Here is a 26,804-nt window from a genome sequence, read left to right as displayed (position 1 = left end):
TTTTACAGACCCCGCCCTTTTCCGCTAGGATCATGTCTAATGCCATACGATTCTGGAAAGTCATCTGGGTTGCGGCCTCCAATTGTTCCCATAGTCCTTGGAGCGCGTCTTGGGTGTAATTGACAAATCTCTGCTGATTATAATAGATATAATTAATCCAATCAACATTTTTATTTATTGTAACCATTGGAATGAGAGATTCAAAACCAGCAGCTACTTGATCCCGGGCTTTATATTCATCTGGGACCCCCCCTAGGAACTCCTATCGCATCTATATACACATGGGGGTCAAAGCTTCCCTCAGGGGTTTTCGAATTACTGCGTTTCTTACGGGACGGAGTGGACTGGACCTCAACTGGGACTTCTGACTCTTCTGACATTATAAGTAATGGCATTATGACTTTGGCCAGTGCACACTCACCAGTCCAACTACCTTCTAATTTGGTGCGCAGTTTCATGTCCCCGCATAGCCAAAAGATATCTCCCAGTGAATAGACATGATTCTGTGTAGGGAATCCCGTCAAATTGCTGTATTCAGCACAATTTCCATTAGAGAATTTTCCAAGAAATTTACCAGTACCTTGGGTGTTTGAAATACAAACATAAGCTCCAGAATATATAGTTATTCCGTCACTAAATCTGGGAGCTTCAGTTAATAAGGGATATTCTTTCTCCCATTTCTCACATTCAGGGAATTGGTTACTGGTATTGGTATACAAACTCAATAGACATAACAGTGACTGATAGGGTAATTGTAAAGATACTGTTCCAAGATGTGGACGAGCTCGGCCACACACATAGCAATTAGACTTGTTGTGCTTAATAGCAGAATAGTGCATCCACTCGAGCCATAGGTTGATATCATTATATCCAGTTTCTATGGCCACTGTATCATCATAAGTGGGATTTGCAATAGCTACCATACTTAGGATAGCACGAATAACCTGGTATGGGAGTTCTGTTGGGTCTGGGGCTTGACTTGGAACTGGTGGTTTAAGGGATTTACCTGGTGATTCCTTCTATTCCGGACTATTATACATATCTTTAAGATAAAAGGGAGCACTACCACTCGCATAGCCATATTTGTAAATCCCAAAAATATATTTCCTAGCATCGGTTGGCCGTGGATTGTTTATAGTAAGAATATACCGTTGATTCTCACCAGTTCCAGTAGATATAAGGGTCATTCGTGAGAGTAATGATTTACCATATTGATCTTTAAGGGCTAGGGCTTCAGGGGGCTTATATCCCCAATTAGTACCGGAATTAGTTATAACAGAACCCCAGTACCCGCATTTGTCCCCCCATTGCCCTCCAGTATAACAAATGTACCCAACACATGTGCCTACTTTGATGTCACAAAATCCGGGGTCATAATTATCAGTGACATCCCCGTCCTGTTTCATTACCCCCAGGAATTCATTGACATGGCGTTTGGAGACACAGTCTATAATGTGACAATGTTGGAATGAGTATGTGGCCACGGTGGTACTACTGGAGTTATACCAAAAGGTAGGTGGGCCTGATTGTTTTGCATCTCTTGTAATGGCTACTCGACCCCCCTTATGACTGGTAGCCTGGGCTGGTTTTCCCTGTGTGTGTTGGAAAATGAATAATAAGAACAATAGTGGGATGCCCACTCTTTTGCAAAGGATATACATTCTAGGCATCGCCGACTGGAGGATCGTATCCTTTGATTCTCTTGCAATGCGAGGCGTGTATCCAGGTGGGCTTCCCTTCGACCTTTATTGAGGTAGGAGTTGTTAGCAGCACTTGAAATGGGCCCTCGAATCTCGGTTCAAGAGTAGATCGGACGTGTTTCTTCACGACCACCCACTCTCCAGGCAATAGAGAATGAGTACCTTCGAGGGTGTTGGGATCTGGAATAGAAGAGAAAACTTGGGCATGTATGTTAGACAATTGAGTAGTCAGAGCAATAACATATTTTGCCATAGTTTCGTAATTGATTTGCAGCTGTTGTGGGAAGTACTGTCCTAGCCTAGGGCTACTCCCAAAAAGTATCTCATGTGGGGTAAGTTTGTGTGGCGTATGTCTGATAGCAAAAAGTACAATGGGTAGGCATTGTACCCAATTTAGACCAGTCTCTTGTGTCATTTTCAACATCTTTGATTTGATTATGCCATTTAGTCTCTCCACTTTCCCGCTACTCTGAGGTCTGTAAGGAGTATGGAAAGCAAGATGTGAGCCTATAATTTTCCACACTTCCTGGGTGATATTGGCAGTGAAAGCAGGTCCCTGGTCACTTTCTATAACCTCAGGGACCCCAAACCGACAAATGAGTTCTTGAATAAGTTTCTTTGCGGTAGTGGGTGCGGTTTGATTCCGAACTGGATAGGCCTCTGGCCAGCCGGAAAACACATCTACCACTACCAGTACATACTGAAATGTTTGACACATTGGCATTTGAATGTGATCAATTTGAATCCGTTGGAAGGGGTATTGAGCATTCGGCAAGCATTTAGATGGAGTAGGTTCTGTCCTTCCGATGTTGCACTGAGCACAGATTAAACATGATTCGGTGGTTCGCGCTAGTATCGGGTGATTCCTGGTGCGATCCAGATTTTGTCGATAATCTCTTTCATAATAGTTTTGGACTGATGTGTTGGTCCATGAGCTAGAGATGCAACTAAGGGATATAGAGTTCGGGGTAAACAAAGACATTGGCCTTTGGTCCAGGCTCCCCGTTCATCCTTAGATGCTCCTTCTTGTATCCATTGTCTCTGTTCCTTGATTGAAGCTTGTTGTTGCAATTGGATTAGAATATCCCAGTCTAACTCCATTGGTGCTTCCTTAGTCACCGTCATCAGAGGGACGGTCGAGTCTTCTTGAAGGGCTGCTTGTTTGGCTGCACTGTCTGCTAAGGCGTTTCCTTTTGCTTCCATAGTGTCAGCCCGTGAATGTGCCTTGATTTTGATCACTGCAACCTGTTTCGGGAGTAGGGCCGCAGTCATTAAGGCTTCAACTGCTTTCCCGTTCTTGATTGGAGTTCCTGCTGCGGTGATATAATCTCTTGCCTTCCAGATGACTCCAAAATCATGCACAACTCCGAAGGCATACCTGGAGTCCGTATAGATATTTGCGGTGGAGTCTTTAGCCATAATGCAGGCCTCAGTAAGGGCAGCTAGTTCAGCCTCCTGAGCCGACTGATCCAGTCGTAGAGCTTTTGCACAAAGTACAGTGGTGTCAGTCGTAACCGCCATTCCCGTATGGAAGCGACCCTTGTCATCGGCGTATCTGGAGCCGTCCACAAACAGGGTCCATTCTGGGTTTGAGAGTGGGGTATCCTGTATATTCGGAGGCGAACCGATTTCCGCTTGCATCATGGTCAGACAATCATGTGGATCGTCTTCGGGTGGTACATCTGGAAAATCAACATTTGATGATTGTGTATGCCACAATAGCTGTTCCTGAAGATCTTCTTCTGTTGCTAGGTCAATAAAATCCGTAGATGTCCCTTCCCTCAACAGCTGAAGCCAGAGGGATGGCCGGATCATCGAGGTCCTCCTAGAAAAGGTAAACATCTGAAGTCTCCTTCTCTTTACTTAAAAAGTAAAATATGTCACCTGTGATAGAGCTGCGGCAGCACTTGCCACAGGTGATGTTCCTTCTTACCCCAGGTGATCATCTCCCTGAAGGAGAGACCCACTGAGGTCTTCAGAGACCTGGTTCCACTTTGGTTTTTTTTCAATTGAACTGAAATTCAGTGTACAAAATCAAATCAATCACACATGCACAAAAACAAAAACAAAAAATCTTGCTAGTGATACACGTGAATGGACCATCTCTGGCCCTGGTGTCGTAAGAACTCTTCTTCACTCACCAGCCATACGCTAGGGCAATTTAAGTGAGGAGCGAATCGGAATCGGTCGGCGCTTTATAAATAAATGTAATATAAAGGGTCCAGGTGTTTGTTGTACGGTGCACCTACCTACCAGCTGAACATACAGTGAAAAAAATCCTGTGCCTCCGCACCATACATGACACATCACACCATGCTCTCGTGCCCTGGCAGTACAAACCAGGGGACTCTGGAAGGATCTGGAGCTTCAAAGAACCCACTCAGCCTTAAGGCCAGATGACCAAGCTTCCTCTCTCTCACAGATACACATTTGACTAAAAGGCCAAGAAGTGATTTTGTACGTAAATGCTGCATTATTTGTGGAACTGCTGAATGCCCAACATCTTCAAAGAAATACTTGTTTCATGATGTAAAATTGTATTTCATTCATGATTACTGCCAGGGACATTTATCAGTTAATGCAAATGCAGGCACTGATAGGATATTGCCATAGAAACTAGAAACCCTTTTATGTGATTAAACTTTCATAGGATTTTTTTTATTTTAAATAGTTTAATAGTAAGTTTGCTAAGACACACTCCAAAATCTTTTGGAAAGCGTTCCAGTAAAGTGGAGTCCAACTCTATATTAATGCCCATGGTTTTTGGATGGTCAGGTGTCCATATAGTTTTGGTCATGCACTGTGCGTGTACTTTTTTTTCTTTCTTTGTTTCAATAACGTACTTGATGAATATCAGGTGACAAAGTAACATTCTCTCCCTCACTTACAAAAACTTCAGACCTTGCCTTAAAATGCATTTATTAAAGATACGGGTGCAGGATGAATGATGAAAGAGTATTATTTAAGGTTAGGCATTTTTTCACCTAAAATTAACATTTCCGTACAGTTTTTCAGTGCACTACCCTGATTATTAGCCTCTCTCTCCTTTGATTCTGCTTCGGAACAAATTATCATAAGAAAAAAAAAAGACTATAAGTAGGGACATGCTGTTTTTCATTTGAAGCGTGGGCTCAAGTGTGTACAATATAGTTACCATAAAACCTTTTAGCTACTTTTAAAGGTTCTACATCTGCAGTAGAATACATTAAACCTGAAAACAAATGACATTTCATTATCATGATCACATCCTAATTATTATGTGTCATTTTGCTCATACATCCATCACATGATTTACTTAAAATGATTCATTTAATAAATTATTTTTAAATATATGATGTGCTGTCTTACTTGTACGGAGTACAATTGGTGACTCAATAATAATAAACACGGACATACTAAATTGTACTAGCATCGCTTTATAGACAAACATGCCACTCATTGGATGTTTACAGAAAAGAAGAAAAAAAAACATAGCTAGTGTATAATAAGCTTTCAGCTGAAAGTATATTTACTAACACATGATGAAAAGATTTCAGAACAACAAGTAAAACATGAAAGAAAAAATGCTGCAGGCTGGGAGTCCTGGAAAAATATGAAAGTTCGCAGTTTCGGTTGAATGGAATTTATTCCCTAAAGGGAGAGCGGTGAACAGGAAAAGGACATAGGCCGGCCTGTGTTGTCAAATACAACAGACGGTACATTAGTTTGTTGTGCACGGGGCTGCGTAGCTGCAGATCAGTCAGGGTGGCCACGCTGACCCCGTCCACTGCCGAAAGAACCTACAATGGGCACGTGAGCATAAGAACTGGACCACGCAGCAATGGAAGAAGGTGGCCTGGTCTGATGAATCATGTTTTCCTTTATATCACGTGGATGGTCAGGTCCGTGTGTGTCGCTCACCTGGAGAACACATGGCACCAGGATGCATCCATAGAGGCCCCACCTCGCAACTTACAGGACTTAAAGGATCTGCTGCTAACATATTGGTGCAGAAAATCACAGCAGTCAGAGCTGTTTTGGCGGCAAAAGATCAACCTACATAACACTAGGCAGGTGGTCATAATGTTTTGGCTGATCGCTGTATAATAAGGTATAAAAAGGAATTCATGTAGAAATTAGGAATATATATATATATATATATATATATATATATATATATGCACTGTAATGCCTGGAGAGGTGTTCGGCTGTGGGGGTTTTTGGGGGGCGAGACAGTCTTGGTACAGTACATATTTTCTAGACTGTAAGCTTGTTTGAGCAGAGCAAGGACCACCTTTCTGTGAGTCAAAATTGTTATGTTATGCACTAGTCATTGTGTCCTGTTTAGGATAGTATCCAGGTCTCCAACTTCACTGGTTCTGACCTTGGTAGCGTGGAAGTTTATTACTTCTGAAATATCACAATTTCAAAAACTTCCTTGAGGGATGTTGAAGATAGTATTTGCTAAAACTAGCACACAGCAAAATATATTAGAGGCATAAGCCCTTAAAGGGCTTAAACAACGAGAGGGGTCAACTTTGGTAATATGACGTCCGAACAACTTGGCCAAAACGGGAATACAGAGTAAAGTCTTTTATTGTAAAAGATTCAAAAAGCAATACATTTCCAAACGTCTTCAGAAATTGGTGGCTGTTCTTCAGCTATCTGATGCAGTCTCTGGTTCTTGTGGGAGGAATCTCTGGAATTTGATGAACAGGGCTTCGCTAGTGGCACTGGATATAATAGCTCTCTCCACAAAGGGACCTCATGGGGGGAAAAAAAATGTTTTCATTAATACAAATAACGTACAAGCATCCGGTTCCCCTGTGTTTACACCCATTTTATAGCATTACTGTCCTTCTTAAAATGAGGCCTGCTAAACATTAATCTGCCAAATGATGATTTCAGCATATAGCGACACAATATGCAAACCGGTTTATCAGATGTGTACTATAAGAAAATAACCCTTAACCGGGACACAATGTGCAGGCATCATGACAACACTTGTATGACACAACTAAGTATGTTATTTTTATGAAAATTCAAGAATAGAATAGGTTTCACTTGTCTTAGTAAGCTAACTTTAAAAAGGTGCAATAACTGGGAATTGTACAAGGAATTTGTAAAAATTCTGACTTGGTCATATGGTAGATAATGACCGTTTCAGGTTGTACCATTTAGGACAGAGAAATGAAGGACAGTTTAGGTAGACAAAAGGCGAACATTGGTTAAACAAGCCCCAAGCTCTAAGACCCATGTAGGTACGAGTGAGGAGCTGAATATTTACATGTTATGTGTTCAGTGAATTGGCACCAAAGTACAATTACATATCTGGCACTAGAGTATAAAAAAACACTGCACCATCACCAAGAAGGTTATTTATGATTTCCATCCCATGTAACTATACTACTGTTAGATACTGCCTAGACACAGCTTTTCTACTGTATATCTGTTATTCCAAACATTAGTTTAATACTGCTGAGTAGAAAGCATAGCACACTAACAATGGGGAAAGCAGAACACTAAACTCACCAAAACTCAGTGGCCTGCGAGTACAAGTATCCTTTATAAGGGCATCCAGGTTGGCAACTATTTGTTCAGTAGGCATACCCAGCTGGAAGATAAAAGGCTCTCACATGACCATAGAGAATATGAAGGCAAATCAGGTTTATTTATTAAAAGTCTCAGAAATCAGTTTTTGCATTTTTGGCCAGGTGAAGAAAGTAAGGTTATTATTCACGTGTACCAACAATATGGCCTATTTATAACAATTTTACTGTAACTATATATATATATATATATATATATATATATATATATATATATATATATACACATATACATACATATATATACTAAGAGTTTAACAAACACTTTCATGAATATTCATTTTGTATCACTGGGCAAAAATGTCTGAATTATAATTTTTTGATAACTCAAATATTATAAACCCTGAACAATCTGATGAATTCAATGAACATTTAAATGAAAGTGGCTTAGTGGAGGCGGTAATCTGTGAGCATTAGAGTCTGGTAGAGAACCAACTGTAGAGACGTGGCTAGAGACATATAGAAGCCCAAATTGCGCACCAATTACTTGGCATCAGGGAAAAGTCAGTTGGTTATCTAGAGAGGTTAGCAAACTCCATCAGCAGCTTGGACTCCCTAGACTAAAATGTGATTGCTGGTGCCTGCGAAGTTAAGCTCTGTATTTCCAAAATGTCCTTGTTGCCTTCAAAAGTGTAATTATGGATTGCGCAGGATCTTACTACACAATCAAGGCCAAGAAGATAACCGTGACAGGTCAGACTGTCTTGGCTTCCCTGGCTTGGGAAACAGGTATAAACAAGATAATGGTTAATAAAAACATTTTAATAATACTCAAAACAATAAATGCAAACACTGTCATGCCAAACCACACAATGAAGAATAACAGAAAGCACTGTACTTGATGTAATTTCATACACTCATGGCTGGCTTTATAATCTTAACATCCCAAAGATCACAATGTGGACCTATATGGCAGGAGTCACCCCTAAAAAATATGGTGCTCTATGTCATGCTCCAGTCTGCCAAGGGGGAAATCCGTCTCTTAACGCACATGAAGGACACAAACGGCTATTTGAACAGGATGACCATATTCTCTGAATAATTTTATTAAGCAAGTATGCTTTATGAACACTTGAATGTATTTATTTTCAGTGATGGATTCAACATAAAATATAAAAGTAGAAAGTAATAAAAAAAAAAAAGTGGCATTGTGTGATATGCACTATATCTAGAAGCTTAGATACTTAAGCCTATGGAGAACATATCCATACCTACTCTGAAGCAAATATTTGTCAGCGAATTGAGAACTGCAAAATTTGTCTTGAGTAAAATGGTTTGGTGGCAAGTGTTCTGTGCCAAAAGCAGCTTGACAATTAAAGCGAAATGCGTGGAAATTAATTAGGCATGCCTTGTATATGGGTTCAAATTCTCTTGCCAGGACATTTACAGCTCTAAGGAGAAGAATGGCAAGCTAATGTTACAAAGACAGGCTGGGACTTGTTTAACAAACTGAAAAAGAACTTGTAAGCAGGAGTGACCACCTGGCAAGATTCCACATGACCTGGAGCAAGTGGCTCTCCACACCCAGCTGGCATACTTTAGTTATTCTGTTGTTGCTTTTAAGTACTTAAATGAAAAGAGAAAAAGAAAAAACCCTCAAATTTTAATAAATAAATCCACAAATAAGTAAAATCCCACAGCTTGATGCACTGAAATTGTACCGGCTTAACATGTTCACAGAAGATATGGGGTCCACCGATGGTATGGATCAAACAACACATATCCATGGTTTCCAGTTTATGTTACTGTGGATGAATCAGCGTATCTGGATGACTACATACTAGAAACATGCCCTGCCATTAACATTATCAAAATAATGGGGCTACTTATATATACACACACATACATATTATATAATAATATAATATATACACACACACAATTAAAACCCCACTACGCAAAGAAAAAGTCTTAGAATGAATACACAAGCGTGTCTTACCAATACAAGATACAATACATCAATGTGTACAGGAAAAAGCTGTCATCATTGCACGAAATGATGCTGTTTTTCTCTGGGAAATGGGCACGGAGGCTGAGGGAAGGGAGAATTTTTCTTGCACTTACCGTTGCTATTTTGGTCTGTATTAAACATTCTTTTTCTACTAGATACTCATGGCATGTTTTAAACAGCTGAATCATGCTGGAAATATCACGGCCAACTGAGCCTATTAAACAATAGAAGGAAACAATATAGGATTTGAATAGAAAATTGAACATAAAAAGTATACGCTTAAGTAATATATATATATATACACATATACACACATGCTGTATATGTAATGGTTAAGTATATAAATAGCAAAAAACTCACCAAACACGCTAGTATACATTTTTTTTTAGATAGAACATCCTGCGTTATTGAATTGCCCCAAGCATCTTCTTGCACACTTAAAAGGGTGTTCCAGCTATTATATAGACTTTGATTTGCAATGGGGAGAAAGGGAAAATTTCAAGGGGATAGACGAGTATCCCCTTTAATGTATCCTTTTCCCACCCTTGCAGGTGCATTAGTGGATTCTGCATCCTCTTTACCCACCGCCCAGCTCCTAGACCTGCACACGTGTTCCAATCTGGAGCTGCAGCGTCTCCTATGGTAAAGTACAAAGTACTTCAATGTGTATTCTCCATTGGCAGGAGTGTACGGGACACTAGATTCTCTATCCAATGCCAAAACGCAAGGCTCTTACGCTTAAACTTGGGACACACACATTATTGTATCCGTTTACATATATTGATTTCCATACATATAGTTCAAAGGGAAGCTACAGTTTTACCCCCCAAAAGAGTGGTGTCCCACATGTAAGTCTGCTAGAAGCCGTTTTTGTGGAAGCTGAGGTACAACATTAAGTGCCATTACATTTTTTTCTTACGAAAAGAATTCAAACTTATAAACATACTTAAAAGTAAAGCTCTACTGGATCTTGGCTATGGGCACAGCCGGATCCTGTACCGTCTGGCTTCTTTAGAGAAAAGTGGAAAGAATGCAACAGGCTGAAGCGAGCACTGGCAGGTATGTAAAAGGGGCTTTTTACCACTTTAACGATTAATGGAGCAATAGTGAAAAGCATTATTTTTACCATAAGTGGTTTTCTAATGCATGCTTTATTCTTTAAACGCCAATAAAAGGGTGTCGGATTGTTAAATGTATTGAAAGCTGTAAAACAACTAACCATCAAAAGCATAATTCAAGTCTAGTTAATATCACAAACACATAATCCATAATTACAGGTATTCGGGTGTAAGAATCATACCTCTTTTGCTCTTTGGAAATTTCTTTCTTAGTTTGTTCTTTAAAGGATTTAACTTGCCAATAATGTCAGGTGTTGCTACATAGAAATCAGCTTGTATCTCATCATTTAAAATCTGCAACGGAATGACTCAACATAAGACATGCAGGACAGATACCACCCATATACAAAAACATATATACATATATAGCTAGGAATTTTACTGAATAACTTAAATCTAGTAAATTGTTCATCAGCTATAAACTGTTTGGCTCTCTGAGTTTTGTTTAATGACTCTAAAACCCCCAAAGGGCAAACAATTTTAATACTGATTTCTTTAAAACGTTCAGCGTAGATGCAAGACTTGCTTCTTAGACATGTTGTTTTGATATTTTGTTATGTTTACGTTGTTTTAAGCAGTAGAACTACCGTATTTGCTCGATTATAAGACAAGGTTTTTTTCCGAGCAAATGCTCTGAAAAATACCCCTCGTCTTCTAATCGGGGTCGTCTTATAATCAGACCTCAAATAGAGGTCTGACTATGAGACTAAGATCCAGATCCCCCGCACCGCTGCAGGGGACCTGGATCCTCCTGTCTCCCCCCCATTTCACTCCCCACCCCCACACACACACTTACTGGTGCTTCCAATTTCCTGCTGTATTGCCGGGGCAGCGGGTTGACGTCCACGCGATCCGCGTAGACAACTTACGCTGCAGCCGGAAGGAGGTGTGGCTAGCAGCGGGGGTTGTCTGCGTCCATCGCGCAGACCTTCCCCGACTGTCAGAGATCAGAGTTTCCCGCACCAGTGCCGGTGCCGCACTGGTACGGGGAACTCTGACAGCCGGGGAAGGTCTGCGCGATGGACGCAGACAAACCCCCGCTGCCAACTCCACCTCCTTCCGGCTGCAGCGAATCGCGTAGACGTCAACCCGCTGCCCCGGCAATACAACAGGAAATTGGAAGCACCGGTAAGTGTGTGTGTGTGTGGGGGTGGGGTTGGGGGTGCTAAATGGGGGCATAGGGCATTTCTGGAGGCAGAGTGCTCTGTGAAATGCCTTTTAACCCCCTTAACGCCACTCTGCCTCCTGAAATGCCTTATACCTCCCTATATGCCACTCTGCCCCATATGCCTTTTAACCCCCTAAATGCCAGAGTGGCATATAGGGGTATAAGGCATTTCTGGAGGTAGAGTGCTCTATACAATGCCTTTTAACCCCCTAAATGCCACTCTGCCTCCAGAAATGCCTTTTAACCCTCTATATACCACTCTGCCTCCTGAAATGCCTTATACCTCCCTATATGCCACTCTGCCCCATAATATGCCTCTTAACCCCCTAAATGCCAGAATGGGATATAGGGGTATAAGGCATTTCTGGAGGCAGAGTGGCACATAGGGGGTTAAAAGGCATATCATGGGCCACAGTGCCATATTGGAGTGGCAAGCCTGGGGGCAGATGTGCATAACTGGGGGGCAGGTTGGAAAATACAAGGAAATAAAAACAAAAAAATATTTTTCTCGATCATAGCTCTTATTAAAAAATGTAATAGTTTACATGAATTAACATTTACTGGTAAAACTTTTTTCCTATAGGGTCGTCTTATATTCAGGCTTTTTCTTTTTTTCCTAAATTAATATTCAGATTTTGGGGGGTCGTCTTATAATCGAGCAAATACGGTATTTTATTTTTAAAAATAACAAACATAAAAATGTAAAAAAACAGAAAAAAAAATTTGGGCAGCGATACCTGAGGTATAAGTTCACTTCCACCAACAAATGCAGCTCCATTATTCTTTGCAATCTCAGCAGATTCAGGACTCTGTTAAGAGAGAGAGAGAGAGAGAGAGAGAGAGAGAAATAAATAATAATAATAAAAAAAAAAAATTAAAACAAAAAAAAACGGCATCAGAAAGTCCAATGGTTTTTTGTTCACAACAGCTTCGACTCTTTAATGATATCTAAATAAAGGCCATCCATTGCAGATGATCAGAAAGAGCTAGAGGGCAATGCTCATATTAGTCTCAACACTAAGTGACATCACAGCGGAGGTAAGCACTCAACGCTAAAGACCACTGAGAACCCACGTGAGTATACGCCACCGTATTTAACAAATACTGCCCTGCAACATAACACAACCGGACACGACAGCGTAAGATTCCATTTAGATACTGGAACATTCCTCTGGCCTCATCAACACCAGTATTCTGCCAGCAACAAAGGGGGTAGGCCATGTGGCGGCAAACACTCCCTTGCTGAAATAGGTGGCAGCTGTTCTTAGCTTCTAATACCATGCATCACACCCTCTGTGTGCGGGCTGTGCCGAATACAAAAATAAGGCAGCAAAAATGTGTGTGTGTTGGCATACAATGGTAAAACTTATGTCTAAAAACTTGCCTTTCCAAAATACAGTGCATGTGAAAAGGTTAATATAATCTAGCCCTCAATAGTAAGAAAGAAAATCTGAACTCATAAGAGGTCGAAATTCAAAACAAAAACAAGGTTTCCAATGCCAGCGCTCTAAAAACAGAGATATGGGCAGATACGATTACATGTATACATGGGAACTTTCAGAGTACGTCCCTGAGTCGTGTGTCCCTGAGTCTAGAAGTCTCAGGATGTGTGTCTAGATATGTCCTTCAGACTCAACACTGATTTCACCTCCTGGCCAGCAATATTTACTGGGGTGCCAACAGCTACTAGGACCGGGGGGGGGGACTCCAAAAGAAATCTCTCATACAGTACTCAACAGTATTTTAATAATCATTTAAAAAATAAATGCTATCAGAACAAAGAATAAACCGTTTATGAACTGAACACTTCCCTTGACAACCACTTTCTTTATTGATATCATAAAAAAAAGAATGCATAAAGCTATAATGGTACAAGAGGAGGTAGTGGTAACCCTGTACCAGACCAACCTCCACAGACTAAGATTAAGGTTTTGAAATCTTATGGGAGTCTCACTATATGAACTTTGATACACCAAAAACTATCAATCTGACCCACACTACTTATATGAAGAGGTAAGAGAGTGTGAGTGGAGTCGGTGGATCAGTGCAGGCTCGGGTGGAGATGTACTAGCATGCTCATAAAAAAAAAAAAAAAAAAAAATCTCGCTAATAAAATAATCAAAACTTACCTCTGTAAGGACCAAAATCTTGTTTTCTTCAGTCAAAAAGGGGTAAGGGTAGTTAACATAGCCAACAAATGGATCTACCTTTTTCTAAAATGAAACAAACAACCAGTATTCATGAAAAATAAATTCAGTGTACGAGTACATTAATTATATAATCTTTAGTGTGTGTGCATTTATATGTTATTTAAATAAATAGCTGTATCATTAGAAAGGTTATTCCTGGTAGTATGGAATGCCCAAACCCTTCCCATGAAAATAATAATAATAAAAAAAATTGTAGATAGAGTGGTTTTGTTTTTTCGAATAGGGTCATCTTATATTCAGACATTTTCCTCTTTTGTTTTTCTTCCATTAATATCCAAAGTTTGGGGGTGATCTTATAATCAGGGTTGTCTTATAATCAAGTTAATACCGTAACATCATCCCATTCATTATATGAAAAACAGAATTGCTTTGGGAAAGGCTCTGGGTCATCCCAATATGTTCTAAAATGAGACCCAACATCAATAACATAACAGAAAAGCAACATAGGAACACTTTTGAGACTATTAAGAGCGTACCTTCTTCTCCAGCTTCATGTCCAGTTTCAGCTCTGCATAGACTGGCTGATTCGGATAGGTAAAGTCCAACTGTTGAAACTTTTTTAGCATTTCAATAGCAGTTTCAACCTCAAGCGTTGGCTTGGGATAGTATCGGGCGATATACACATCGTCGGTCGGCTCCCAGGCTGTTAGGCCATAAGGCTTAAGCCGACTGGTATCTTTCCTCTTCTGTTCAAGTTCTTCTTTGAGTTCCTTTTCAGTTTTGCCTTGAGGTTCTTTAACATTTTTTGCAGATCTTGAAATGCCATCGAGAAGAAAGCAAATAAAAAATGTCATATATATATATATATATATATATAATCAATGTTTAGGTCTTCCTAAGTGACTTTCATTTAGGTGACAGAAAAAAAAGAAAAAATGCACAAAGGAAAGGAACAGAACATATTTGCTATGTTAAACTGCCTCAAGCAATAGTCATAACAATACGATCTAGGAAGGCATTGATTCACTTCCAATTAGCATCCCAAGAACAAGCAGACTTAAACTGCTGCTTGGCATGGTTCCTTATGTAACGGACCAAAGCTTTGAAATTTAAGCCATTTCTGCCTACTTGTGCGTGGGCAACACAAATGTACCAATCTACTGGTCATTTTTCCCTGCAGCTTCTTATAATTCTCTTTTTGAGATGAGATATATATATATATATATATATATATATATATATATATATATATATATATTATACACACACACACACACACACACACACACTGCAAAGGTCAGTTATTTGTTACTGCTTATGAGAGATCAGAAAAAAATAAAATATAAAACATTTGAAAAACTTACTTGGGAGCTACCTTTGCTGCATAGAACCGAACTGAGTCCCAACTTCTGCTTGTAGAAATGAGGCATGGAAGACTGTACCCAGTCTGCTTCAGAATGTGACAGCGGCTGAGGACTGCAAAATAACAAATATACTAAGTTTGAACACCAGTTATTTAGCACTATGCTTGGTTTTGCTCAGTTTTATTTGATAGAAACATTATACAAGGATTAAATTTAAAGTGAATGGGATTGCAATTAGGCACCAGCTATTGAAAAAAAATATTGTATAGATCAAAAACAGGAAGGATAGTTCAAATTACAAATTCACCCATGCTTAAAAGGATCCATCATTATACATATGTTGCACCTTAGTTACGTTACAAATAATATTGTAACCTTGCAGGAGCAGGGCGCTCTTTTCCTTCTTTACCAGCGCGTCTTACCCCTTTCCACATGAACGTGTACACCAATAGCGAAAAATAACTCCCCTACTAGTTCTGCAGCAATCCCCAAACATACAACATGATAGATGTGGACGGGATGGGAGCAAAGAACATGTGGGAAACAAAAATAGAAACACAATCGTGTAATATTTGCAATAAAAAAATTCCAATACTAACACTTTTTCTAATACTATGGGGCAGCTTAACCCTTTCAGTCCCCTTAGGACGAGCTTGTGGGAAGAAGCCCATGAGGACATAGAGGTATGCCCTTGACTATATGGGAGATCAGGGTGACAGCCTGGACTTTCCCCGTGTTAGAAGGAAGTCAGCAACTGATCGCGCTCGCCGTGAGCGCTGGTTCCCCGTAGTTCATTGAATGCCTGATCAGAAGTTCACTCAGCTGGGCTCTCGCATTGCTCCCTCTGTTGGCTGATCGCAATTACTGCAATCTGCAATGCAGGGCTATGGAGCCCTGCTTGCTGATCTCATTGTGATCAGCAGAAATAGATCAGGAGGAGGAGAGGGAGAAAAATATGGAAACAAAATGGAATAAATAAAATAAAAATGATTGGGAGCCCTGGGACGTTACCATGACATCACTGGCATGTAAAATGCATGAGATCCCCAAAGGGACCTTGAACGATACGGCAGTCGGACCAGTGCAAAAAAAAAAAAAGGTGCAAAAAACAGGTTCACCAAAAAAGCTGTAGTCACTCTGAGAGATCATCCAGATCTATCCTCCTGTTGTCCCCGAAATCACTTCCAGTACCAGTCAGCATGCATAAATTGGAACCCTGCTATGTGTACCCAATAAGTAGACACAACTACCTTCAACTGAGTATGGCAAGAATGAACATTTTATTGAACAGAACACAGCATATTTATACACAGAAACAGGATTAAACAGCAGAGCAAAAAGGCTCAATCACATCAGTACATATATTTGAAATCATCTTATAATCAGACCTCAAATAGAGGTCTGACTACAAGACTAAGATCCAGATCCCCCTAGATCCTCCTCTTCGGCAGCCGGTGAAAGTCTGCACGGCTGCTGTCGGCACTTCCGCTGGAGCTTCTATGACTGAGCGCCAGGGTGACATGACCTTCCGGTGCCCCACCAAAAGTACCGGCCAGCAGGGATTCTGGAGCACGTGGGACAAGTCTAGGGATGCATCGGTAAGTTGGGGGGGGGGCATAAGGCATATCTGGGGGGCAGAGTAACAAGCCGTGGGGAAGATGTGCATAACTGGGTGGCAGGTTGGCAAATAAAAGGAAAAAAAAATAAAAATGCATATTTCTCAACCAGTTTTTATTAAATATATATAAAAAAAATAGTTTACATGTGAATATTTACTATTAAAACTGTCTTCTTTTAGGGTAGTCTTATATTCAGGCTTTTTCTTTTTTTCTAAATAAATTTTCAAATCGTCTTATAATCAGGGTCATCTTGTCTTATCGAGCAAATACGGTACATCACACAAGACTAACAAGATTTAACGAGAGGAATTTTGACCATGTCAGAGTTGTCACTAGCACTTGACACCTTGCTAGCTTTGATTGACTACCTGCTGTGTATTTGCTAATCAGATACTCAACAGCTCTTCCTTCACACCGTTACACACAGATTACTTTAACTGGAACAATTAAAAAATGAATTCACTTAACGTGCAGGGAAACAATGACCATTGAAGGTGACCTTTTAAAAGAAGGTCCTACTTCTCCTGAACAAGGGACGCATAATTTGTGCGGATTCAATAATGAACTGCCGTATTTCTCGCTAACCCCTCCCTCCTCCTGATCTGCCCATGCTGCCAGTGCTCCCTATGCCATGCAAACCCCTAGGTACAAGGAAAGGATTTCTTGTTGCCATGGCGACCTTAGCTTTGTCGAGCCCTACATTGGGCAGTTAATGTGTCCAAGTAGAATGGTACCTTTAATGCTATTCTTACTCAAATTTTAACTTAATATTAAGCATACTTACACAACTCATTATAAGACAAACTTGGGTAACTAACGCAGTATCTCATCACATTGTTTTTAAGATAAACCAACGGCAAAACACCCACTTATATTCAAAGTAAAATGCACCGTTGAATATAATCGATTGATAACCAGTGTCACGTTCTAGAGGCAATTTTACTTGCCAATTGCACTGGCATTATACCACGATTAACCATTTAGGCTAAAAAAAAAACATTGTCAGGTAATCTAAATGATACAGAACCTGCGTGTCCTTTTGCAAACACATGCAGGATGCGATATATACTCACCGACAGTCAGTTCCCTTGCTGGCTCAGTAAACATTGCGGACAGGGGTCTGCTCAGACCCCCCTGCGCACGCTTACCAAGAGTTCCTTCTGTTTTAAATGGCAACGCTTTCCTCCATGGCAAACAACGTCCTCCATGGAGGAGCAAGTCAGATCATGTTTTCATTTTGGAAGAACGCATCTTAAAGCGCTCAGAGTATTTCACTATACATTATTCTTTAGAGGGGGTGTCTGGAGCATTAGACTGGCCCTTTAAGGTTAGATTGCATATTCACGTACGTGTATTTGACAAAGACGGAATTTAGCACAGGGTAAAAATATATACATATATATAAACACACTGCAGGTCAAAGCTGAAGGTCAAAGCTAGAACACATTGACACACGTAAAGAAGGGAATCACACATGCTTTATTGTTAAGTATGAATCTACAGGTTTAACCAGCTCTTTGTGCAGATTTGGCTGTGTGATCCTATTGTTACTTAATTTGTCTCTTTTTTTTTTTGCTTTTGTTTTGAAATACCTAAAACTTGAGTCAAAATATAGTACTAATATACCGGTATATAGATCCATGCAATAATGGCCATGCTATGAGTTAAGGTCATACCAAAAACAGTGTATTCTACACGAAACTGAATGCCAATTCCTCCAACCTACAGTAACCGTGCAATTCACTGCATCGCCCATAACGACATACAGGAGCATCCATGACAGAAACTGCAGACATACATGTCCTTAAACACACACACATGCTACCTGTCATATACCAATCCCAAAACCTCTAGGAAGGACAGTATGAAGCCAGGGTGCTTGCCACCTGCCACCATTACTCATAAACCTGCCCTCCATGTAGAGATCATTCAGAAACCCCACGGGGCACATGTAACCCCAATGCCATGAGACAGCCACTGACCTGACCGCAGGCAGCTCACGGGGGCAGCCATGTCCCAATGAGGAGGCGGGTGGGAGAGGAAGGGGGGAAGAGAAAACACGGCGCACAGGAAGTGAGAGCCGTAAACACTAGCGCCGCGCTGAAAAGACTGCCGGCTGGGAACAAGTGATCCCTGACTGATTTATTCCGTCCGCGTAGAACCTGCAACAAAACCCCGCAGAATGTTAAAACGGGGAGAAATAAACGCGGAAATACAAAAGCAACCAGCAGTGTTCCCGCCTGATTTTGTGCGAACAATATATAATACATAAACGTACGCATGGGTCGTGAGTCAGAGCGCGTGCGCTAAGCCTAGCTCAAAGTATGTGTGGTGAAGTTTAAGGTGAATGCGATTATTTAATGACGTTTGGATCGTATTTGATTATATTACACCTATTTATGGCTGCGTATTTACGTGTGTGTCTGTGTATTCGTGTGGTAGGCGTTTGTCGTGAGTTGAGAGGGAACTGGGTGTTTGTAGATGGTTCAGAGAAGGTTACTGAGGGGTCTATGCGCTAAAGTTGGTCAGGAGAGTTATGTTTCAGCTCTGTGATTCCACTGTACGTTAGAAAGGAGCGACAACGGCGACATTCTGCTGCAGGAAGAGCTTATCTGGCCCTGTATAATGTATAGTTATTTAGATATTCTTCATCCATTGAATAATGCGTTATATGGACCACCTCAGCCCTTCTTGCATTGTTAGGCCTTCTTAGTTTATAGTGAAGTGAGGGCGGTAAAACCTGGCTGTCAAACAAAGATAGCACAGGCACGAACTCCATTGTTTAATTAATCCCATCAATCGGATTGCTGCCTGGGGATTAAAGGTTAGGTTGAATGCATGTATCTGTTAATTTATGTTAATGAATTTCTGTGGCTATATGAGTCTATGTTTTACAACAATAAACGGTTCATTCCTGCTGTACTCAATTCAAGGTAGTTGTGTCTACTTATTGGGTACACATAGCAGGGTTCCAAGGTGCGCATGCTGGCTGGTGCTGGAAGTGATTCCGGGGACAAGAGGAGGATACATGTGGGTGATCTCTGGGAGTTACTACAGCTCTCTTGGTGAACCCGTTACCTATGTGCTAGAAAAACAGCCTCTTAGAGGAGATATTATAATATTGTATATTATTATTATATTTTATGAATGTGTGAAGGGTCAATATAAAGAGCTCTCCAGAGACCTGTTCATTAACAGAAATGAAGTCATCCTCTGAGACTGGAAGAGCGAAGATTTCACCCACCACAAAGGAAGGAATCCTTTACCGTAAGGGCAATAAAGGTTTGGAATTCGCTGCCAAGAGAGTTGGTGCTACCAAATACAATGGATGCCTTCAAAAAGAAATCTAAAGGCCTTTTTGGAGTCAAGAAGGATTTGCCTTCTTTTGGATCATAAGCAGAAAGCTGATAGGTACAAGGGTTAACATTGATGGACCTTTTAAATCTAAATTATTGTTACTATTGTTATTGTTACTAATATTAGGTTTGCATTTTGGACAGAGGGAGCAGCTGAGAACAGTATTCATATTTTGCCATAATTTGGGGGTTTTACATAAACTGGTTTCTCACAAACTTTACTCTGTACGATGGTGAGTGCCCGGCCTTGTTATTATCCACATAAATCTCTATATTTTGATGTCATCCATATAGCACTGCTAAATTTTCTTCCCTTTCACACTACCTACTTTATGGCATTAGTCAGCTACAGTGACAGTCAGACAATATTATTCAGTATGACAGAGCTTCCTGTTTTTGCTGCCTGTGGTTTCACAATACCAATTGATGACATATTACTGCTCCAGACAAACCAGTTAAACAATTATTGGATTGGACTCAAATTAACATATAATATCTCACCAACTGTAACATTACATCGCATTGAATTTACAGAGCACTAGCAGATTCCATAGCCCTTCTACAGTAGGGGACTGTAAAAATATCAAAAACATTAACATATTGACACAATAACACAGTAATTTAGGTTGGAAAAGAAACAATTCCATCAACTTCAACCTTGCTGTTGATCCAGAAGATGGCGAAAACAGCACACTGAAGCAAATAATCCATTACATCCTTGTGAATAATCCAAGCAAATGTGGGTGTATTTAGGCAACTTTTAGTGAAAAGGCACCAATGAGCTCACTTAGTTAAGAATTTATAGTTGCCAGGGGACAATAATGTGAGAATCCAAAGCATTAATTACAAGAGTTTACTTACCGTCTTTCAGGCTATCACAGTAGGTGGTAAATGCTAAAAATAAACTTATACAAGAAAGTTGCCCATTTGGGAAACATTATATTTTAAATCAGAGTTTACCTTAAAGAGATATGTTCCCATATACAAGGGCAGATGCAATATCTTGTTAAATTCATTTTTTTAGTGAGCAGTCCAAGCATCGTAACTGATGATACAATGTGCCATTTTGCAAAATACAGCAATTTAAATATACTTTAAATATAAAATTAAGTTAAGAGAGTAAACAGAGGGGAACAGAAAATTTAAGGGCAAAATGAAAGGATTGAGAGCGCAATGCTCAAGGAAGTGGGGGGGGGAGCAAAAAAGAGTGGTGGAGAATAAGATCACTTATCTACAGCAAATATGCATAGCTATAGTACATAGATACTGTTCATAAAGTTGGGTATCGGTAACAGGAGCTAGAATGGAATCTATTGTCAATTGATTGTCGATAGCAAGCTAAGGGGTGATAACTCAAAATAAAACAGTATCAGCTACATTTTAGGTACTTGAACCTATGTGGACATGTTAAAATTGTACATAGGAAAAAAATAAGAACTTCTCATTCAAATAATGTAGCTGCTCTTTGTAATTCCCACTGTTTTTACTCCTTGATGCAGCCAGCAACATATTCTGGCCTAGGTCGACTAGACCAAGGGCAGCAGGTCCATGGGGGTGGCAGTCCCCTTCCACAAATTCAGGCTCCCCATTGTGCTGCTGCTCAAGTGGGCTGGTTACAAAGAGAGATCTCTGATCTCTTCAACTGGCTTGCAGTAACACAGGCCACCAATTTAGGAAGATTTATGTTGAGCTATTTGACCCATGCTTTAGATGGATTTCAGTCTTGTTTATCAGAGTCACTTGATGAGACCTTTTGCATCAGGAAGATGTGAGAGAACTGTCATCCCAACTTGCCTGATCTGCTGAAGTATGAAAACAACTATTTGTTTGGGAAGTATTCTGAAAATCTAGAATGCTGTCTGGCACTTACAGAACCTGTCCACAAACATATGAAAGGTATGCACGTCATCTGCATTTCATTAATTTTGCAACACAGACACTCTTCCATATTACCCTGCACAGTACCAGACTATGTGCATTATATTAATTTCTTTTAGCTCCTGGAAGGGGCAGCAGTAGTCATGCCGTTCTGAAAACTAACTAGGGCCTGCTATGTTCTATATTGTTTGAACACAAACATCTCCCCCATTATGGAGATTCCTTAAAATAAGAAAGGAATATCAGGTCAAACAGAAGCAGAAACAGCTAACCAGAGAGGAATACTGTTCTTTAGACTACAATGGAATCCAAGGGACAATTCTTAAATACTCTGTGACAGAAATGCAGTTGTTTTCTGGAACATTCCACACAATTCTAGCAAGTTTCAAGGACAGATTAATAGGCTGGCTAGCGTCTATTCCCCCCAGGGGAAGACAGGTGCTGTAGTGGAGGGATAGGTAGTGTAGTGGAGGGGATAGGCGATGTATGGGGGGGATAAAGGATATAGTGGGGAATAGAGGCTGAGGGAAAATTAGTTGATTATAAAATTCAAAACAAAATGTATAAAAAAAAAAATATTCGAAGATGGCTGCTGGACGTGTAGCCAACTTCTAATTCCACTACTGCAGACCGTGGTCCGCCGCCACGGGTGATTAAAAGTGCAGAGAGGGCCCCAAATAGGGTGATCACATTTGTTTTCTACCATTCAGGGGCACACTATGAAGCAGATGAGATTACACAAACATTACACCAATATATTTTTACACTGATGCACACCGTCACATACACATAAATAGATTTTATAGATTATATATATATATATATTTATCTCACATACACACTTATTTACAAATACTATTATATATTAATTATTAAGAAGCCTTGGAAACCATGTTGATTTCAGATTTAATAATATACATACACTCATTGCAGACATGAGTAGATATAGAATGTTAACCCCTCTAATACCAGGCTTGAGTCCATTCAGAGAATTAACTTCTGTATTACCAGGCATTACACACACAGTCACACAAACAGACAAACACAGTGACAAACAAACACGGTGACAAGCAAACACAGTGACAAACACAGTCACACAAACAAACACAGTCACACAAACAAACACTGTGACAAACTGACAAAAACAGTCACACACATAGTCAAACATGCCTGATGCTGGCTGCAGCTTCCTCTGAGTTGGTGTGAAGGAGGAACTCAGCCTATCAGGAGAGGCGTCTGAACTCTCAGGCAATCAGGAGAGTTGAGAAGTCTCTCCTGATTGGCTGAGACCTCCTTCACTCAGACTGCTCATTCCGGGCAATCCTGGACATGTGGTCACCCTAGCCCCAAACCGGCAGTATGACTGCCAGTGGGCCCCCGTAGGTTAGTGGGCCCTGGGCAAATGCCCACTTTGCCCGCTGAATAAAGCGGCCTTGGTCGGGGATATCCAGCCAGTGGCCTCTGGCCCCAAAGTGCCAGGGCCGCCTCATCATCCCCAGTGTGGCCGTGTTTTCTAGGAGGTATGTCACTGCTTAACACAGTCAATCTGAGAACACAACAATGGCAACATGTTCACCAATGCTAACAACTGCCAGTGGTGCGTTTCAGCTCTAGTCTTGTGCATACAAAACAAAATCCCAGTGAATTCATTTAAGCTTTTGACAGATTCCTATTTAGAATGAATTGAATGACTGACCAAGTTCAGCTCTGTACAGGGCCAGACTGGTGATGATAGGGTGGCTCTGACACTTTAAGACTGAGGCCACCTGATGACGTCCCTGCAGTCATCGGCTGGATATGGAAGGCCGCATGCTAAGCTTTTATGCTGGAGCAGCAACAGGTGAGTGTGTAGAACACTCCGCCAGTGGTCCACTAGGCATTTGCCCGGTGTTCCAGTCCAGGCCTGCCTCTGTATGTTTAAATCATATTTGGACCCTGGGATATTTATGCCATATATTTTATTCTCTCAATACATGAATGCTACATACTGCCAGACAGTTAGGGAATTTAAAAATTATTGCTAAGCCAAAGGTTACATTTGAACAAAAATATTCTTTATAAAAATGGAGGTTTAGACCATGGATTGATATGAAAGTGATTACAAATGCTTGAGGCATTGAGAGTTATGCATTCTAAACCATTATTACCACTGAATGCCTGAAATGAAATACTAGATTGTCGGATAAAATGATAGTTACAAAGCACACTGTTTTTTTTGTGAACAAAAAAATTAAACTCATAGGCTGATAATATACATCATATTTCTATTAATGTTTCGTATTAAACAGGTCATCTATTTATCCTAAACTGCAGGGGTTTATACCCAAGGGCCAGGTAACCACTTGTTACCTTCTGTTTAACTATAAATAAGAAGATGATCTATCCGGCTGGCTGAGTGTCATGTGACTTGCATTCCACAGCAGCTGAAATCCCTCCACAAACATACATTGTACTCAATATTATTCAATGCTACAACAAAACAAAACTGACACCCACAGACACAAATATACACAGGATAATGTTACACAACATATAAAGTGTAATTTAATTGCATTTTTTTGTTTTTTGGTGAACAAATCTGCAAGTTTAGCAGTTGGGGCTGAAAAACAGGCAATAAGGCTATTTCAAGTATTTGCAAGGGGACAGTTATCGTGTCTACTAAAGAGCATATGATGGCTGGAGTGTCCCTTTATCACAAATCCTCTAGAGCTGCTGGCACTCCAGGTTTGTAGATACACTAAGCATATGTGTAAAGCTTGCCAATGGTGATTTTCCAAAACAAACTGTACCAGGTCACGTGATTTAGGGCCATCACTGATATCCTATGACCACTAAGACCGTCCAGGTTGACTTTAAAATGAACAAGTTGGTCAGCTTTGCATGACCCTACTGAAAATCAGAAATGGACTTCTTAATTAGATATATTCTAAATCCAGCAATACCAGGAAGACATTTGAGATCCTTACACTGCTGCAAACTTCCCAAAGCCAGTCCGCTAGAACCCATGTGCAGGTCTTCCATCCTACCTTGCATCATCGCAAGGTGGAGCTTTCATTGGCATGGGTGGGCCCTTCATTGATTGAGTCACCTGTACAGAAATCATGAAAAGTAGCACTGATGAGCAGTTTGGAATCATTGATTTTGAGACCCTACACATTAAAGGTGAGTGGAGAAGATTTACCTTGAAACGTGCAACGCATATACAAATGAATGTGTAAATAAACTACATAGTTGGTTCTTGATCACAATAAACCGGCTCGGTAATAAGGTAGGTCCAGTAAGTTAAGGTAAAGCTATTATATATACATTATTGCAGTCTATACTTACATCTTTTACACATATTTAATAAAACCCCTTATTATACATTTCTTTAGAGACCAGTTGGCCACAGCATATTCAACCAATATTAACTATGGAGTCTGTGTTTTAGCCCCTCAACTGCATTATACATTATGAAGGCCCAAGCCCGGTGTGCTTCTGGTGGAGAAACAACTTGGCTGAGCCTTTACATTGTGACCTTTAAGTCTTCATGCTCATTGAACCATACACTCTACAGGGTCTACTCAGCCCTTCACACTGGAGAAACTGGTCTGTTTGCCCTTAGTGAACATACATGTCACCTGTTCCTGACCTGTACATGTAAGCTTGTACCATACAGCACACAAATAAATGGATGCTTCAGTGCCCCTTGCCAACAAAGAATGCAGGTTATATTACAGACAGGCAAGCGCTGCCATTGAAATCAATGGGGGCGCTTTCTGCCACCTGTGTGGGGAGTCTCATTAGACCCCCTGACAGTCTTGTGATAGCTGGAGGGAACATAGCATGGGTCCTCAACCACAAGCAGACAAGCCAAGGAGATGGGGGGGGGGATTCTGAAGAATCCCAAGCAGGAAAGTGTTAAGGGGGACAATTGGCTATCATGTACATTACAGTGCATATGATGGCACATCTCGTGTGACCAGAGAGACCTCTTTTATGGTATGTGGCCGGCAGCATAGTCTATAAATGTAGCTTTATGAACTATTAGTATTTGTGGAGTGACCAGGCAGCCCTTGAGACTGCTAGAATACGCACAATGCAGGTTAGCAATAACCTCAATAAAGATATTTATTATCTGTATTTACTCAGGGTTAAATGGTGAATCATTACAAAATCCGAACACCCAAGGTATTTATTATATAGATGTGTGTTTAGAGCAGTTTATTGCAGCGCAATGTCATGTTTACATACAAAATGCACATGCAAGACTCGATCGGGATGGGAGAAAGGGATTTAAACCCAAAACAGTGGGAGATGGAAGGATATTCTTAGGCACTCAAACATATTTAAGTTCTTATTTAAATATGCACTTGAGTCGCCTGCATACAAGCAGGGATATCAACCGTAACATACTAGTGGAAAAAGCTCAATTGGGAACCTTACATGATCACTGCCATGTACAATAGAAGGGGGTCATCTCCAGACTGTGTGACCTTGAGAATCTGCTCCTTCACCCTGAGACTTGGGGTCAAACCCTGAGATCCTAGGTATGTCCCATAGTAATCAGGGGGATGATATTAATACATTCAAAAACAATGATCGTCCCCAATCATTTCCTATTATCAGTCTTCACCCCCGGCCCCGTTAAGTGCATTTCTTGTAGGAATTAGGTGAGAATCCAATAGTGATAGTTTAATTCACACTTGATGATCTTGAAAGGCACAGCTTGTTGCAAAGTCTTGTGAGAATTTGGGTTTATTCACTAAAGGGAGAGTTGCTTCAGCTCCTTTACATTGTTTCCATCCCCCGTGAGAGCTTGGCTGGCCCTGTGTATGGTATAATTAAGGCTGGAATATTACTTCAGTCTCCCCTCCCATTAAATTATACATTATACGGGGTCAGCACATCCATTCTAGCCACTTCACTCTTC

General features: G+C 40.5%; 1 protein-coding gene across 1 annotated transcript; it reads right to left on the bottom strand.

Moving 5' to 3' along the window:
• Positions 1-6,257: 6,257 nt before the first annotated feature.
• MRPL1 (mitochondrial ribosomal protein L1) lies at positions 6,258-18,701 on the bottom strand. The gene is made up of 9 exons (XM_053461675.1): positions 18,641-18,701; positions 15,040-15,151; positions 14,212-14,488; positions 13,655-13,738; positions 12,263-12,334; positions 10,540-10,651; positions 9,353-9,453; positions 7,212-7,293; positions 6,258-6,443 (listed from the first exon to the last, which is right to left on the bottom strand). The coding sequence occupies exons 1-9, from the start codon at positions 18,669-18,671 to the stop codon at positions 6,337-6,339; spliced, it is 978 nt and encodes a 325-aa protein (XP_053317650.1). The 5' UTR covers positions 18,672-18,701; the 3' UTR covers positions 6,258-6,336.
• Between the last annotated feature and the right edge of the window lie 8,103 nt (positions 18,702-26,804).

The sequence above is a fragment of the Spea bombifrons genome, chromosome 1 (genome assembly GCF_027358695.1).
Source record: "Spea bombifrons isolate aSpeBom1 chromosome 1, aSpeBom1.2.pri, whole genome shotgun sequence".
Lineage (NCBI taxonomy): Eukaryota > Metazoa > Chordata > Amphibia > Anura > Pelobatidae > Spea > Spea bombifrons.
This window is presented reverse-complemented; position numbering and strand designations above follow the sequence as displayed.

What these genes read in the sequence shown, in the direction of transcription:
- MRPL1 (XM_053461675.1), bottom strand. Translation starts at nt 18,671, where the DNA reads ATGGCTGCCCCCGTGAGCTGCCTGCGGTCAG. An exon ending in GCAGCAAAGGTAGCTCCCAA is followed by an intron (nt 14,489 to 15,039) that starts GTAAGTTTTTCA and finishes TGGCATTTCAAG; the next exon opens with ATCTGCAAAAAATGTTAAAG. An exon ending in AGATTTTGGTCCTTACAGAG is followed by an intron (nt 12,335 to 13,654) that starts GTAAGTTTTGAT and finishes CTCTCTTAACAG; the next exon opens with AGTCCTGAATCTGCTGAGAT.